This window comes from Acanthaster planci, linkage group LG01 (genome assembly GCF_054643075.1).
Source record: "Acanthaster planci isolate LZ-2023a linkage group LG01, COTS_SCS, whole genome shotgun sequence".
NCBI lineage: Eukaryota > Metazoa > Echinodermata > Asteroidea > Valvatida > Acanthasteridae > Acanthaster > Acanthaster planci.
The window spans coordinates 34,402,017-34,420,497 of NC_141777.1; the positions used below are offsets into that span (position 1 = coordinate 34,402,017).

An 18,481-nucleotide genomic window follows, 5' to 3' on the forward strand; every position below is an offset into this window, starting at 1 on the left:
TATTTTGTTAACTTTTACATAAATGAACAATTTATGGTGAAGTTATTGAGCTCCTGCTTAATATGTGCATTGAGTGGGCACAGTTTCCTCATTTAACATTAAACCGGCAGGATTCCTCCGGTCTCCTTACCCACTACCGGTCCCTACGTTCGGAAGACGTGTGGAAGACGTCTGGAGACTACGTAGGCGACAGGAACCAGTCAACTCCAATTTCTGAAAATTTCCAAAACTGTCAGGGCCTATTTCGTCCATTCTTGGGTTCTGTCGCCAATATTAAATGCATTGGCTTAGTTGTGACCTATTTTTCCCAAGGTAAAATAAACATATAAGATCCAAGTGTGAAATCTCAAGTGTCTAATTCGGTGTCATACGAAATATAATGAGCTGAGGCCGACTTGAAGATAGGAACCCACCGCTGTTTCCGCCTGTGTTTAACGGGGAACACCGGTTGTGCGCATGCGTCAGTTTTTTGACGAGTATGGGCAAGTTGCAGAATTCATGAATCTTGACCCATTTTGTAAACACTGCCTAAAAGTCATGATAATACTGTATATTCACGATTTTGATGAATGTTTTCGACCAATCCCACACGTTTACACTTTTTACTGACAAGTGCAACAGGAGAAGCGAACTGAAATGGATTTCTTAAGCGCGAAATTTAAAGCTAAACTGAGCTGCTCCGATTTTGTGTTTCTGGCGAGGTAAGATTTACAGATGAAAATTCTATATGACCTAGAGTTTTCCTAGCTTAAACAACACATAATATCACAAAACAACTCTTCATCTTACAAAATTATGCAGAATATGTGCTGAGAGAGTAAATCTATGGAAAATCCATAACAGGCAGCTTAAGCCTTGCTCAGAAAATCAAGAGAAGATACAAGCAAAGTATAAAATTAATGTAGAAACCGATGAGCCACATTGCCACCCTCCCTTCATGTGACATCTTTGCAGTTCAAATCTTTATCTTGCAAAGATACATCCTGTGCCAAATGATTGCCCCCCCACCCTTCAACAGGCCCCTACTTCATTTGTGACAAGGTGAACATTTCCAAAAGAGGTGGTCGTCCTTCGAAAGGGAAACATGCTCGTCTTATGAATATTGACAGGGAAGAGGAGAAAGCCAAGGCAACTGTGCAGAGGAACTTCGAGTGTCTTAGGCAAACAACGACTCCGACAATGGGGCAGGATTTTCAGTCAGATGATAGTTCTTTCATTTGCAAATACTGCTGCAAAATCTTCAACAGACCTACTGAAACACAGTGTGAGCACATTGTTTGCTTGGAATGCCTAGAAGAGCTGTTTTCCAAATCGTCATCTTCAACAGTTCTTTGTCCAGTTTGTAAGAAGCAAATCAGCCTTCTGCATATCCAACCTGCCAAGCACTACTTTGTGAATGTCCTCATGAATGGGAAGGTCAAGTGCAAGAAATGCAGTTGGCTCAAAAATGCAGAAAGACATGACTGCAGTAATCCACAAAGTTCAGTACCTGTTGATGAGAAGATATTAAGAGATATTCTAAACCATGCAGTAACTTTTGATGTGTAGAGGCATGCATAGCCTTAACTATGTTGTAAGCACGGTTCGCAAATAATAATAACATAATCTACAAACCAAAAACCGACATATTTATAAATGAAGGTACATGTACTGTGCAATGGAGTAAACACACAGGCATATATTTGTCGTGTATATGTTTGTCTTTGTCAAACTTGTTAAAAATAATGCTATTTGAAGATAGGTACCTGACGGCATGTACTTCGGAGCAACTCCTTCACGGTGAGGGCGCCCATGAAACCATCACACACTTAGAGCTCTCGTGGATATTCCTCCAAGATGTAGTGTATCAATGCAAAAATCAGCGTGTCGCGTAATGCCTTGCAAATGCGTAACTTTCGGTTTGCACAGTTCACAGAGCGCAAATACTTTGTAAAAGGTCCATTCTTCACGCTGGATGTCAAGCCTAGACTGGCAAAACTCTAGGAGCAATGCTTTTGAGGCTTTAACAACGGTCAAAAATCCCGTAATCGTCGATCAATCACAAACAGACGTTAACTTTTAGACACTCTTCCCACGCGTATCCGGCAACCAAAATGGCCGAACGTACTGACAATTAAAAGGCCAATTTTGTGTTTTTTAATAAGCCGTAGTCTATAAATATTCATTGACACAGTACCTCTCAAAAAGGATTTAATTAAGGTGATCCTTTCAGCTCATTAATATTCATAGTACTTTTTACCACAAGAGGGCGCACTTAAATGGCGCAAATCCTGCGCATGCGCACAACCGCTTTTCCGTGCCGAAACAGCGGTGAACCTGCCATGCACGCACAAGTTATGTATTCCCTGCAACCACCTTTCTGACCCTTGACCTATGGTATGTGGACTACGGGGCGCCTTACATTACAGAGTTAGGGGTGGTCCCTTGGAGAACGAATGGCACTGAACACTACACCAAGCAGCCGTCAAAAAGGAAGCGGGCGGGACCACATTTAGATGTCCGAGAGACAGGGAAACTTCCATTTTGGTCTGCTTTATATACGTACCAGCATCTCAACTCGATTGCATTCCACTAAAGCCTACTATAGTGGTTCAGCGGCGCAGCCTGCGTGTGTGGGACAGTCCATATAGCCTTTTGTCAAGGCCTACACGTGACTAGTCTGGTTTCCTGTCCAAAGATTCCCTGACGACTCTTGCTAAAAATCTTAGGTCTTATATCCACGGATATAAATAGATACGATTCCAGGGTCAGGGGTCAGAAGTTGAGAGCCCGGGTGTTTTCGATTTCATCAGTGGCAACATCTCAAATATGAGGCTGTTCTCATATCCCGTGGGCAATACTGCAAGTGTATCCCCCCTGAGAGCATGTTTCAGGCACAAAACCTGCATTGGTCGAAGAAGTTTATGTTGCATTTCGCCTAGCATTTCGGACAAGGCGACCTTTGATTTCAGTGTAGGATCAACAGCTGCCCTTGGGGCATGTGAGTTCACGTTCAACAGCTAGCCGACCTACCTGGGAATAACGGAACATCAACGGTGCCATCCGGACATGCCGAATATAGACTGGACGACTTTGAAATATTTCAACTTTTTCCGGAAAACTGCAGGAATTCCTCCAGTCTCGGTCACATGGACATTGGATGATACCGGACCCTTGATTCGTAGAATAGTCAGAATGATCTGGTCTGGTTTCCAGACTAATACGTGACTTCCCCTGCGTCTAGACATGATGGCAAAGCTGCGGAAGCGAAGCTGTGTAGCAGCAGCGACTGGATCGGAGTCCAAAGGTAAAGTACATGTCAGATATTAGTGCACATATGCGTCAACAAGTTCCTCTGTATAGCTGCTTTTGTAGCAGGATCTGATCAGGAACAAGGTAAGGGTAGAGAAAATGGCAAGCTTGATGCAGCCAACTTGCCTTAAGGATTTTGAATTGTTTGCCCGTAAATCTCTTCCTGAACCGGCCTATGTGTACTACAGAAGCGGTGCCCATCCAGAGCAGACTCTGCGGGACAATGAACTTGCTTTCCAAAGGTATGCGTTTTTGATGCATGAAGTTGGTCCTCCGATCGTGGCTGTCAAAGCTGTATAACACCACAGACAAACTTACGCATGTGGAAGGGGGTTATTTGAACAATGAATATTTAGCGGGCTATATCTTCATTCCAGCTAAACGAGTTTAGAAAAGGTATAGATGTTTGGGTTAATCGTACTTGCTTTACTAAATTCAGGAAAAGTTGAACGACACCGGACAGTATACGGACTTAAAAAATGAAAGCCCACCTAACTATTAAGCCCTGTCTGGAAACAATTTAGTCCAACGACATTTATATAGTCACCAAGAAGTAGGCCCATAGGCATTATAGCATAGGCTTGCTACATTTATATTATTTACGGGGTGATTCAGTGGCTTGAACTCCTTGGCCCCCTTCAAAGGCAAATCCGGCTCATACCTCTTCCTTTGAAACCACTTCTCGTCAGGGACCGTATCGGGTATACCTTATGTTTGTACGCATAACCGCGTTGTCTCTCAGATTAGAGTAGACACCAGACAGTCACTCGTGTGGGTGTAAACGTCCAGTAAATGAAGTTGTGAATTTTTAAGAATTTTGAAAACGGAAAATCATGAAAGACGCCCGGGCAGCAAGTGTTAAGAATGGAGTGAACTCTTGTGACGATTTTATACACTGCATTGTATTTCTGTCTGCAGAATAGTGGGGGCAAAAGTTTGACATGTATCGTAACAACGTTAAAATCGGGGCGTGTAATGGCATTGTTTGAAGAATGCTGCTTTCATTTTATTTCTTTGAATAAAAATAACCTTCGTCAAGAAGAAATCACACACCTATTGTGTTTGAAGACATCAAAGTTGTTTTGTCTCCATTTCATTTGAAGCAACAGATAGTATTTTAATGTAAGGAGCAGCAAAGCTGAAAAAAGTAAAGAAACAAAACTCGTTTCTTTAAACGCAGATACAGACTGAGACCCCAGGTTCTACGAGATGTCTCTCACCGTGACGTGCGTACCACCCTGCTGGGTCAAGAGATTGCTTTCCCGGTAGCCATGGCACCTACAGCGGCGCATTGCTTTGCGCACTCTGACGGGGAACTGGCCACTGCTAGAGGTGAATGCATTGATGTCGATGTTTGTGGAACAAAATTACTTGATTCCTGGCGGGTTTGAACTTTTTTTAAACACCGTTGCGGTGACAAAAACCTCTCAACCTATTTTGTTCAAACGATTCTGAAGTTTGCAGCAATATTTTGAATTGATTTTGAAATTTTCTGGAGAAGGTTTACCATCTTTATATCTCAACTCTTCCTTTCTTTCATAGCTGTCCTTCGTTAGTGTAGCAGTGAGTAGTGCTGCACGGCAGCATCAGATCTGTTTATAGAGAAAGCTGCAACGTGAGTGATCTGAATTGTCGGAACCAAAATAGTGGATTATGAGCCAGTGCACATGGACAATTAGCACACAATAGCTGCATGCTGTAAATGTACTGCGCACAAAGTGAACAGCCGTTTTGGTTCTAAACAGCTCCGGGGCAGCATCAGAACTGAGCAGCATAGGTAAAACCCGCCCCCACTCCTGTTTGTACGTGTTCAATAGACCTTCAACATAATGACGTATGCAGTGTTTACCGCGGTGCAATGTGGGTGAAAGTTGGGGATGTTGCAGGACGCGTCGACGTGACACGTTAAGTGTAACGTATACTGTATTGCGTGTGTATCGACCTGACACGAAAAAATAAAAAAAAATCCCGATTATCGTCCGAAATGGTCCATGTGAACTGCTGTGTCCCATTGTATTTATCAAGCACTCAACATACGCAAAAGCTGCGTTTTTTAACTTCCACGGGACCGCAAAAGGCGACAGATTTGGATAAGTTCCGTGAGAAATAAGGCCATCAAAGCGAAATCCAAGTGGACCGACCTTTCTATACAGACAGTCTGCATTTTGTAGGTGGAGACAAAACTTAAGATGTACCGGATCCAACGATTTGCCCGTGGACAAGTGAGTGGGAGGAGGTTGTTTCCCGGCAATGAGTTCCTTCAATAGCCGAAAAATGCTATTTCCTGGATATTATTTGTGCCAATGTGAATGATGACTTCATGGTGTTTGTGTTTCATGATCAGTGCACTGGCATGGGGTTGAATGTCGGGTTTTTTTTAGCTCAGGGCTAGAGCACAGAGCCTCGGACCACTGATGTGTTTAATCATGGAATCACCAACGCGTGTTTCCCTTTATACAGGTGTAATTGATACTGAAACGACACAGAACATTTAGGTACCGTTGTGGGGCTGGTATCTTCTTTGGAGAGTGGTCGCAGAGCGTCATAGTATACTGCCGATGCCCGCTTCAGCTTCAACTATACTGTCATCAGAAGGGGTTTCAGCGGCATTGTCATGGGGCGCATCCGTAGACAGTGATGCAAACCGATTCATTGATGACAAAGGCGTGCATCTAACAGATCTAGTGGGCTCATTGTTGCCACTCATTAGCATATCAATGATAGCTTGCAGCTCCTGTTTTTTCCTGTCAAGTTGCTTTAGTCTTTGATATCTACGAATGCCATGTTGACTTTCTCGGAAATTTCCGAAATTAGACCAGTAAACTTCTTATCCAATGCTTTGATCACATCATTCAATCCATAATGGGTCTAAGTATACATATATAGTTGTCTTTCTGAAACTGCTAGTCTTTACTCGTGCTCTCTTTCTAATTTTCACCTCTAAATGTTGTTGGAACAGTCTGTCAAATTTAGCCCAGTGTTTAAGAGGCATATTTCAGTTCAGAGTTTTGCAATGCTTCCATACTACTATTTACTTTTTCTCTAAGGTCCTCCACAATATCTTAGTTAGAGTCATTATCATTCAGATGTATGTAACTTGACCACAAATCCTCGCCTTTTTGAAAGAAAAGATTTGCTTGACTGCCAGCGGGTATGGAATTCCATATCTGCCGTCGTGCGTCGCCCGTCGTGCGTCGTCCGTCGTGCGTCGCTCGTCGCCCGTCGTCCGTCGTGCGTCGCCCGTCGTGCGTCGTCCGTCGTGCGTCGCCCGTCGTGCGTCGTCCGTCGTGCGTCGTTCGTCGTGCGTCGCCCGTCGTGCGTCGCCCGTCGTTGTTTTTTTTTTTTTTGTACGATTGCGCAGTGGTATTTTTAACTTTGACCCTTGATCGTTTCACATATACATGTCCTTGTTCGATTGATCCACCATGCCTGACTCTCATTTTAGCAATAGAACTAGAAGATGTACATGTATTCGTTTTTGCAGTTGCGCCAAACTCCAATTGAAAGAAGAAATAATATCCTGACATCGGCTAAGTAACGTGTATATGAAATAACACCATTTTGGTTGCATAAATAAATCAACAAGTTAGACTTTTGTTACGGTAGATTTGTTTCTCGATAACTTAGTTACTCTAGACGTAACTTTACTCGTTAACAGCCAGACTTTAGGTCTATAGCCTATGTGATATTTCTGTCTGTCCCTGCACGATATCCCACAGAACGGAATGTAAATAATAGATTATTTACAATGTTTGATTCCCAATAGTTTTCATAAGAGACGAACTGATTCAACATTATTTTGAGGGCGGGTATACCTATGATGAAATCTGCTGTATACTCCAAATTAGACATGACTTTACTTGCAGGTTGGCTCACAGAAGTCTTTTAAACAGTAACGTAACTTGTTAGCCCCATAAATAATGCTGATGTGCTGGACAACCTGTTCTCATTGATCTATCCACCATGGCATACCACCCACAAAAACCAACACGTCATATTTTCTGAAACTTAAACCAAGTGGTAATTGCCCCTTAACAATACATTTAATAAACAGTTTGTTATCCACAACACTTCTAGTATTTCTGGATTTCAAGGTGAAATTGAGAGGACAAGGTGGAATATCTGTATCGGTTGGCAGATTTCTTCCTGGAATTTGATGAAAACAAGTCGGCACATTTTTACAGTATGCAAATTAGAATAACACTGTGGATAAGTTGGCCGGAACATTTTTGCTGAAAATGTTTTTCCCCCAAAAACACTTGGTTGAATTCTCAGAGAGGCGATATTTTCTTGTCAAGGGGCAGGGGTAGTCTAGCATTATTGGAATTAATTATGTGACTAGTATATGCTTTGCAGGTGGGATTTGTACTTGCCTTATTCGGAAAAGATCTTTAGAAGTGAATGGAATCATCACATTGTCATTTGTTAAACAACGGCTTTTGCATTTCCTATACAACCCATTCGATGGCCGACGCACGACGGGTGACGCACGACGGACGACGCACGACGGGCGACGGACGACGCACGACGGGCGACGCACGACGGAAAATGGCATGTTTGGAACTGGTAAATGGCAGAATTGGGACACAACAAAAAGCAAAATGCAACGGAGAACGGGCGACGGGCGACGGCAGATATGGAATTCCATACAGAGGGTCTTCCTATTTCTTTTTCCTTGGCCTGATCTTAATTATGATTGTCACAATGATGATGTCATCACCTTTCCTAATAGTCATGTTTGCTAGGTCATGCATGACAGTAGAAACAAGGACCCTGGACAGACGGGACATCTAGTCTGGACTTGCCCTGCAGCTTTTTGAAAATACTGCACAGATTTTCAATAATATGCACTTAAAGATGGGTCTCCTTTTGTTATGGACACCCTGTAAAATAGAGGCCTACCTTATTCTGCTGACATTGCGTCTTTCGAACTACGTCTATTGGCATTCAAATAAGCTGAAGCAAATTTAGCAGAAAAGTCTCAGCCCAACTACAAAGTCCTATACGTCACAAAATAAGCCGTTAGAACCACTCAAAAAGTCATTTTAACATCAGCGCGTGAGTGTTTTCTTATTTGTAGCTGCCAAGGCTGTGGGAACTGGGATGGTACTTAGTGCTCTTACAACCTCGACCATGGAAGATGTGGCTGCAGCCTCGTCCCCAAACGGACTACTCTGGGCACAGTTTCTTCTGTTTCCAGAGTTTGATATCGTGCGTTCAATCGTTAGGAAGGCAGAAGACTATGGATACAGAGCACTAGTTGTTACTGTAGATGTGGCACAGGCACACAGAGCAGCTTGGAAGTCGCTTAAGTTTCCACCAGGGAAAGGGTAATTTTGGAAACATATGCATAGTCTAAGGCTTTGATACGGTCATTGGTTTGCGGTGCACGTTTTGGGAATGCTTGTTTGGGAATTATAAGTTTGGATACCGTTATTGGGCGTTGTTTTTATTTAAATGTTGTGACTCTGTTAAACTTTATTTAAAACAGGGCCTCCAGTCTCTTTTAACAAGGCATCAAACAAACAAATCGTTTGCATTTATAACTTATTGAATTCAAATTGATAAATTTGCCCCAAATGCCTGGTCCAGATTAGCGTCATGGGCACGATGAAAAACAAAACAAAACAAAAACAAAAAACAGACGGAAAAAGCCCATCATAAATGTTTGTATATCCAAGGACTGGATGACTGCAAGCCACAATAATAATGGACGCGGTTTCTTTGTGCCTTAGGTGTAATATTTCGAGGTTGTAACTGTCGAGGATTTTAATATGACTTGCAGATATCTTTCCAGATGGAATCTCACCATTTGATTGTGCGTATCAGAGCATGGAAAGAAAAACTTCAAGATTTAATTACAGGCACGTTTTGGTCGGCTCTGACCAGCCACATATGTATCGAAATATTTTAAACTCGGATTAAAGATGATCATCACGTCCATGGATGGGGATATCCACTCTCTTTCTTTTTAGATTATATTTTGACCTTTGGGCAACTCTTTTAACATCACCTTCCATCAGGTTTTTGTCTTATTGACAGGTTAGCTAATTTTCCTGATACCGATGTGTCTTGCATGGGACAAAGATTTTCCAACGACAGTGTTACCTGGAAAGACATAGACTGGCTGCATAGCATCACCTCTCTCCCTATTGTACTCAAAGGCATTCTGACAGGTAAAAGGAAATACTTGATCTCAGCAGTGAACAGATTTACCCATTGATAACACGCATGATTGGCTTGTTGATTACTTGCAGGCTGACACCTGGTCAAGTTGTGTCCAGCTCGCTTGCTGATGACACGATTACGTGTTTATTCTTGCATGCTTTGCTCCTACCTTTGTCTCACACAATGGTCGGTTTGAAAGGACGTTGTCTCCTCTAACTTGATGTAAAATTTCATCACAGGAGAAGATGCTCGGGAGGCCTTGAAGCATGATATTGCCGGGATTGTCGTCTCCAACCATGGGGGTCGTAATTTGGATGGATCTTTAGCAACGGTCAGTGCAGTAACAAAAAATATAAAAAATAACTGACATAGTCATTAAAGGCAGCATTTTTATCAACCCAATCTTCTCGAAATATTTTCTCACTACATGTAAAACGATTATCCAAGCCAGCCACAGCCTTGTTGAGGGTATGCATAAATTAAAACCGTGAGGACAAACGAAGCCCTTTTGTAATCACTTCCCAGCTTCGTGCGCTCGGGAAAAAGCGATTTTTAAGGTATTCGTTTCTTTCTCCAAAATTCCCATTTGGAACAGAAAACGTCTGCTGCGATGATTTAAGAGGATAACCAAAGGAGAAAAGTCAAATAAAACATTCCAAATTACTTGAGCGTATATGACATTGACGTTTGTAACTTATACATTTTCCACGAGTCGCTCACGCTTGATATCGCCACGGCCATTTACTTATACGCATCTGTACATAAAATGTTATCATTACAAATAAAACACATTATTTTAATAAATTTTAATAATTATGAATCTATTTGTGGAAAGGTCCATCGATCTGGACCTGTCGTTAGCATTTCCTGCTGCCTTTACCTCTTCAGTCGTCTTGCACTGCAGCCCCTGAAATTTTCGTTCTAGGAGCGAACCCCTGGCCAAAAAAGGCGATTTAACTTTTTTAACTTTTAAAGAAACTTTGAATCAATTTTAGTCACCTTAAGAGTCCCGATGAAATGAGTGACACTTTATTCAACCAGATCGATGCATTATCTGAGGTAGTTGAAGCAGTTCGTGGTTCCAATATTGAGGTTTACCTTGACGGAGGAGTACGACGAGGCAACGATGTGTTGAAGGCGCTGGCCCTGGGAGCGAGGGCTGTCTTCATCGGTCGGCCGGTACTTTGGGGACTCGCCTATGATGTAAGTCTTTGTTTATATGTTTACACGACTGTTTTGATGCGAGAGAGATGAACTCCTGTTGAGATGGATGGCATGCATAAGAATGTAACTTTTGACTGTGAGGTCCATGACCACCAACAGCTTTAGCACTTTCACCTCTGCCGTAAGAAGCAAACTATGGGACAGAGAGAACCCCCCGCCTTTGTGTTGGTCATTGTTATACTGGTATCGCTTAGGGTTTTTTCAGACATCTAGGGGGAAGTGTTAAGTGACAATATGCTGGAGTGTGTATAACCTTTGCTACCGAATAATGTATATTGCCAAAGGAGCATAGGAGACTGTTCTTACGCATTTTAGTACCAACAGACTCTTACTGCACCCAATCACCGATCTGACTGCCCTCCAATGATAAGAAGTCTGACTTTAAAGCAAAAAGTCACCCTTTAACGCTGACTGGTAATATATTATTTCATTGTGTGATATGGGCGCCATGCTAATAAGTGAACCTGAGTCGATAACTTGTTGAAGTTAGCATTTTTCCGTTGAATAAAACATACGTCAAGGCTTAGAATTTGGGTCGTTGAATAACCTTTCAAAACGGATCTTTTTGGACACGAAACAGACTGAAAAAAGAAGGGGAAAAGACGAAAAAAAGAAAAGAAATAACCCTTTATGATTCGAACCACAGGCATAGGCTACTAAGCACTCATTTTTTCCTTATGCGCAGCACTATTTAAGCCAGCTCAACTGAGTTCTTCTTTTTCCTTGCTTTGGGCATATAACCCTGAGTAATGATGTCGAAGTTGCAAGTAATGATGTACGTGTATTACCGGCATGCTTCACATAGTGGTATTTTGCGTTAAAAGTGTCGTTAACGAGCAGCATTGGGTTGTCGGATCGGGTGCCAAAAGGTATTATTTCTGCTTAACAAGCCTCGAAGCATTCATCTAGTCACTTCAGCTGTCACGTCGAGTGTACAGTTTTGAATGCGGCTATTTCAGACGTGGAGGACAAGAAACGCCTCAGTCGTGTTGTCAACACTGTCAGAAATATAATAAGTGGTGATCTACCTGCTTTGGAAAAACATTATGAAGCTCGTTTACTGACGAAAGTTAAGTAAATTATTGGAGACGCATTTGACCCAGCTAATGATTTATTTCAGATGATGAGAAAGGTAAACGATATAGGTCAAATCCGGGATAATTTCAACCGTTTCTTGAACAGCTTTTATCACAGTGCAAGTGAATTTTATTTTCATTTTAAACTTTATGGTTATTTTTGTAAATTTGTATCCTTGTATTGTAATTAATGTTAATATGGGGTTTTAATTGTTTTATCAATTTCAAAATTTTTAGTTTTAGAGAATATATATTTAATTTTAAGAGTATATTGTAATTAGATCTTACTGCTCGCAAGACCAGAACGAAATTCATCGTCTGTTTATACAGATAGATGACAAGAAATTCATATTCAATTCAATAGCTAAAACAACACAATTACTGTGCACCGTGTGAGAGAATTTTCGAATGTTCTTAATGACCCAATCGATTTTCTAAACTACTAGCCAGTCTCTTCTGCGGATGTTTTTTCAGGAACGATCGCCTAGGCACTGAATCAATATAAACACAAATACACGTATCACTTTAGAAACAATCTAAACAACTTTAAACTTCATAATGAACATTGTATGTTGTCATTGAGGATGACCAGCAAGATAATCTTTGGGTCACATTTGACTGTGACTGAATTGCTATATAACTGAGGATCATTTTCCATTTAAGTCACGCATGACTAACAAAAACTCATTGACTAATGATAATTCTCCAACCGTTTGTGTTGATGAAAGCTCCTTTTGTTTCTTTCATTTTGATGCCAGCAAAATGGTGTCCATGACAAATGACTGATCAGAAACTGTGGTATAAACCTTTCTTTTCTTCACGAGAAGTGGTCGGCCGTATGGCATACCCGCCAAACATTAGTGCTAGTTGCTGAGCAAAAAATAAGGAGCTTACTGTTTGCGGTTCATTATGCTGTTTTGTTTTTCGCGTTTGCCTTGCAATGCCGTGAGGCAAATATCTTTCACAGTGCATGTGAATAATTCAAGTAGGTTGCTCGACACAGAAGTAGCCGTACGAAAGATTTTTTTTCTTTACACAGGGAGAAGGAGGAGTAAGGAAGGTTCTTGAGATGATCAGGGATGAGTTCAGTCTGGCAATGGCACTCTCAGGTAAAAATAGAATTATCTTGATGACATCTTCTCTTCTTTGAGTTAGACGGCCCTTAGTTTCTCGGTTTAATCAGAACTCGAGCTGTGTAGGCTTCAGATCCAATCTTTAAACTAATAGTGTCAAGGGCATGTATCCCTTGGGGCTTGGGGTATATGTCCCCACACATACACACTTTTGTATGGTGTACTATATACAACATACACTTCTCTCTCTCTTTCTGGCCTCCCTCTAGGTGACGCAACGGCACGACGGCTCCCTTGCGTCGTGCCGTCGGGTCGAATCATCGCCTTCTTGTCATTTCGTTTGTACACGCACGACGCGTCGCGACGTGCTGTCTTAGGTCCTTTCCTTGTTGCATTTTTTTCTGCCTGAACGTCGCCCCTTCCGTCTCTCTTCGTGTCGTGCATCGTGTGCTGTCGCTCTTTGCTTCATGGTGTTTATAGAGGGCGCCTTTATTGCTTTCTTTCATTTCCTTCCCCGGCCCGTGCTTGCATAGTACATGCCATAGGTACCAGGCCTTGATTCTGTTGTTAATTTTCGTGGATTCTTTCAAACTTTGTGTTTTCATTAAGAGTGAGTTGTTGAAGAAAACTCTTTTCCTTTTTTAAAAATCAAATGTAATCAGAAAGAGCTTCGCGACTAATCAGCATTGGTTTCAGGAAATATATAACATTAACGTCAGCCACAACAATGTTTCAGCTTTTCCTGATCTAATTCTGATTTTTCTATAATTATTGTAAATCCAATCTAAAATACAATACATCAGTCATTATAACGTGCTTGCAAGAATGTAACATGCGGATCTGATAAGAAATTAAGCGCGAGGCCAAACAGAGAGGAAGAAAAGACACCGTCACAATGGTAGTAGGATCTACAGTGTTTCATTAAGAAACACTGACTGATATCATTGAAAGTGTGGTGCTGATAAAGTTAATGAGGAAAACTGAACTGAAGGAAGACGGAAGACGGAATATTCTGAGGGTAATAATATAGTGCAGGCTGGGTGGTAACTACCTAAATCGTGGTCAAACTTGCGGTCGTACAATTGTAGACAAATTGTCCGGGAGTACCACTTGGAAATTTGCCGGCATAGACCTAAGAGAAATATTTATAAAGTTACAAATATACCACAAATGGGAACTTCATCAATGGTCTTAAAAAGAGATTGGACGGACATCCGAAACAAGGATCGGCCTGTTAAATTAAAGAGTGACGAATTCTAGGCTTACACTTATTATGTGAGAGCAGTTCTTGCATATGCAGATTTTTCATTTGCTGTTTTTGCTATTTTTTCAATAAAAATTTGACAGAAATTATTCCTAATTGATGAATGGATGAGAACCAAAGAACGAGTAACATGTACATGTACTTTGCAAGCACGGGGTAAGGAAATAAAAGAAAACAGTAAAAGCGCCCTCTATAAACACCATGTAGCAAAATGTCGCGTCGTGCGTACATACGACATACGGCGCGACGCACGACGGTGCAGTGCGACGGGCGACGGTATGGGCGACATTTAAGCAGAAAAATGCAACAAGGAAGACCTAAGACTGCACGACGCGACAGGCGACGGCACGACGCGACACACGACGCGACGCGTCATGTGTGTACACACGTAATGGCAGGAAGGCGACGGTGCGACCCGAAGGCACGACGTAAGGGAGCCGGCGTGCCGTCGCGTCGTGTAGTTGCGTTGCTTGGATGAGGCTAGAGAGAGAGAGAAAAATGTGTGTCGTAAATAGTACACCATAATTTTGACCATACATAATCATCACCCCCAAGTTTTCGTGGAGATAACAAATTTAAGGTGGATTATGAAGAACTTTTCAGGCTTTCCAAAAGCAAAATGTAATCAACAGCACTCAAAAGGGAGAACAAACAAGCCATAAAGACGCCGTTCTGATGTGAGATGCTGCAGGATTGTCATAACTATTACATACGTATATCTGTAGTATAAATATCGCCCCCTATAAATTGTCATACGGTGTCAGCACATCCCTTCACCCGATTTTCCAATTTCCATGGCCCGGCAAGTCAACCCCCCCCCATTTCCCACCCCACCCAACCCCCAATTTCCGGGCACTTTGGAGTGCTATTTAATTTCCTAGCTGTGTTTTCATATATGGCAACAGAATAAACTATTTCGTCTTCAATTCCCATCGAAGGTCTTTGCTATTTTACTCTTGATTCTACAGGCTGTTCCAGCGTGAGCGACATTACACCAGATCTGGTCGTCAAGCAAACGTCATACGCTGCCAAATTGTGAAAGCGCCTTAATTCAGATATTTTGTGCAGTCCTTCACAGTTGCTTACGGAAGACTTGGTGTCAATAAACACAGTGTACTGTTGTGTCGATTACATCAGACTCCTTAAAATTAATTCAAAAGCTGTTAATATTGTTTGCTCATCAATGGGGCCTGCTTTGAGCGATGTCTACATGTTTGGCATGATTGTACATCCATCAAGTCCGCTTTCTAGATAAGTCATTAAAAGACTCTCTATTATAAATGTTTGTCACGACTTTATTGATGACATATACATGGATTTTTAATTAAAGACGGTACACTCACTATTTCTTGGTTTTTCCGTTGTTCTCGAGTTGAGTATAATAGCTTCATTAATCCTACTTTTTATGCAAAACGGTCATCAAATTTCAAACAACTTAATCTGGGTGAAAAATTCCTACCTGGGGGTGGACTGATGGTCTGCAAGATATACTTTTACATTTTCAAGTGCACATTCAAATATTCCAACGGGTGCCACTTCGTCACCTTTAAGCAATTTTAACAATAAAAAAATAGATACGGAAATTACCATTCGCCATAATGAAATATGAACGTTTTCCATCTACAGGCTCTCGTCTGAACTATCCATTGAGATGTTTTTGGTAATTAAATGCTTTGTTAATAATCAGATTCAACGAAATCATTTTTAGATGTGATAATGCTTGTAGTTTGTTTAAAATATGCAAACACTAAAATCCACCATCATTGGAAAAGCAAATTTTAACTTCAATCTCGGCAAGTATTCTTCCAAACTTACCCAATGAAGTTTTAAGGCATATGGTTTTAAGGTATACAATTTTATTGAAGTTATTTTTACAATGACACAGTACGCATGGTATGAATTCAAATGAATTTGAATTTTATTTGTTAAGCTTAGCAGTTTTTTTCTAGGCAACCTTTATGCAGACTTGATTGGATTTGGTCCTATTTGGAAGCAAGTGCCCGTGGTTGGGGTCTCCTCCTGTAGAAGCAACCGTACCGTGAAGACGCTCATTAGTTTTGGATTTTCGTATTTTTTGTTCAGGTGCGCTCAGTTAATTTTTGTTTAGAGGTTCTTGGCTGCTTGAATCACAGTCTATCTTTTGAGGGGGAGCTGCTGTACAGTAATAGCAAATTTTTGTCGGATATCCTTCTGACACAAAATACCTCAATGTCTGTGATGCAAGTCCTGAAAAATACCTTTGATTAAAGATACGGTATGTGGTATGCGGAGTCATGTGGAATTTCGATAGTAACTATTGTTCATTTATTTCCTGTAGCTTTTTGGTACCTGCCCAATACATTTGGCTCGCAAATGAGGTTTCTTGGAATTTTTGCTATTAGACCAATGGAAATTGGGTATATTTTCCCCAGTAAATAACATTCTGTTATAAAGGAATTCAATCTTTGAGTGATGATATTCAGATGTTGACGGCTAGAAAGACGGCTGCTGCTGTGGCTACTGCTGCTGCTGCTGCGGCGGCGGCGGCGATCGTCGTCGTCGTCGGGCCGTCTTATCAGACGAAGCCGGCATGAGGTGTCTCCACAGCATGTGCGTGCCTGAGTTTGTTTCTGCATTCAACTGGGGACCCTGAACAATAGAGGACAATAAGGTCCCCGATTGACAACTGTGTACAAAACATATGGGTGGTCTTCTAAAAAAGTTAAAGTACAAACAAAAGAGGAACAATAGGGGGTCCCCAGTTGCAGGCAAATACACACTTGTGTGCGTGCATGCCGTTCCTCCTGTCTGCGGACCCAAGCCTCTTGAACCCGTTCTGTCCCCTGTTGGACTAGGACCCGCCATGTCTGACGATCTTGGGCTAGACGTTCCCAGTCTGCTCGGAGACCGGCAACACTAATGTTGCGTTTCAACACGTCTTTGTAGCGAAGCAGGGGTCGTCCACGATTTCGCTTCCCCACAGACAGTTCACCGTATAGAAGGGCCTTAGGGATGCGGTCATCAGACATACGTAGGTCGTGACCAGCCCAACGAAGCTGCATCATGGCCAGAATGGATTCAATGGAAGGCATGTTGGCTCGTTTTAGAACTTCAATATTAGTGATCTTATCCCTTTAGGAGACACCCGTGATTGTGCGAAGCTGCCTTAGCTGGACGGCGGAGAACCTGTTTATGTGCTTTCAGTACAGTGTGTAGGTTTCGGCCGAGTCAAACAATGCGCTCAATACCACAGCCAATATACCCAATATGTCGAATATGCTATGCTATGTCGAATGCCACTCTGACTCCAAAGCTGGTCTTTCAGACGTGAAAAGGAGGCAGCGGCAGCTTTTATCCTGCCATCAAGGTCAGCATCTAGGGTGTTTCCCACCGTTATGATGGAGCCAAGGTACTTGAACGATTGTACCGCGTTCAGTGGATTCCCGTCCAACAAATGACAGGTTTCACGGGGGGTCGATCTGGTGCAGGTTGGTATACAGTACCTCTGTCTTCTTGATGTTAATGTAGAGTCCAAAAGCTGTTGCTGATTGTGCAAAGCGCATCATAATTTCTTGAATATCAGTAAGTGAGTGAGCCACCAGTGCTGTGTCGTCGGCATAAAGAAGATCGGGGAGACAACACACCAGCATCCTACGATGAGAACGCAGACGGGAAAGATTAAAAAGGCCACCGTCCGACCGCGTACACCAAGGCCTTCTATGACTGCCTTAAGACGATCTATGGGCCGTCGCAGATAGGTACGACTCCTGTACTGAGCGCAGACGGTGAACATTTGTTCACGTCACCTGACGACATTCTGCATTGGTGGAAAGAACACTTCCAAACACTACTTGATCAGCCATCTTTGCTGATGAGGCAGCGATTGACAGAATGAAAGCCCACCCCATGCACAATGAGCTTGATGTCCCACCGTCCTTTGAGGAACTTGTCAAGGCAGTCAAGAACACCAGCGCTAAAAAGGCCCCTGGTGCAAATGGAATCCCGGCTGAGATTTTCAAGAAAGGTGGACCTGTGCTCCAGGCTGCTTTGGTTAACCTCTGTACTGTCTGTTGGGAAATGGGTGAGCTGCCATAGGCTTTCAAAGATGCTACGATTGTCAATATTTTTAAACGTCAAGGTGACTGGCGCATTTGCGGAAACCACCGTGTATCTCACTGTTATCTATTGCCGGTAAAATCCTGGCTAAAATCGTCCTATCACTAGGACCTTAAGTCAGCTCAAAAAGTTAGCTGAACCATGTTGCTAAATGTCGCTAAACATGAAGCCAACTGGTTTCAACTGTGGATACTTTTTCCGAATGCATTGGCTTCAATGCTACCTCCAAAATAACGAAAAAAGAAATCCCTATTGCGTCATGTGTCCATGTCGCACTAAATGAAACACTG

The 18,481-nt window shown here is 42.1% G+C and overlaps 1 protein-coding gene across 1 annotated transcript; it reads left to right on the plus strand.

The window, feature by feature from the left end:
* Positions 1–3,349: 3,349 nt before the first annotated feature.
* LOC147800688 (2-Hydroxyacid oxidase 1-like) lies at positions 3,350–16,497 on the plus strand. The gene is made up of 8 exons (XM_087142749.1): positions 3,350–3,533; positions 4,472–4,623; positions 8,372–8,621; positions 9,334–9,467; positions 9,699–9,790; positions 10,501–10,662; positions 12,799–12,868; positions 15,065–16,497. The coding sequence occupies exons 1-8, from the start codon at positions 3,391–3,393 to the stop codon at positions 15,133–15,135; spliced, it is 1,074 nt and encodes a 357-aa protein (XP_086998875.1). The 5' UTR covers positions 3,350–3,390; the 3' UTR covers positions 15,136–16,497.
* The last annotated feature ends 1,984 nt before the right edge of the window (positions 16,498–18,481 follow it).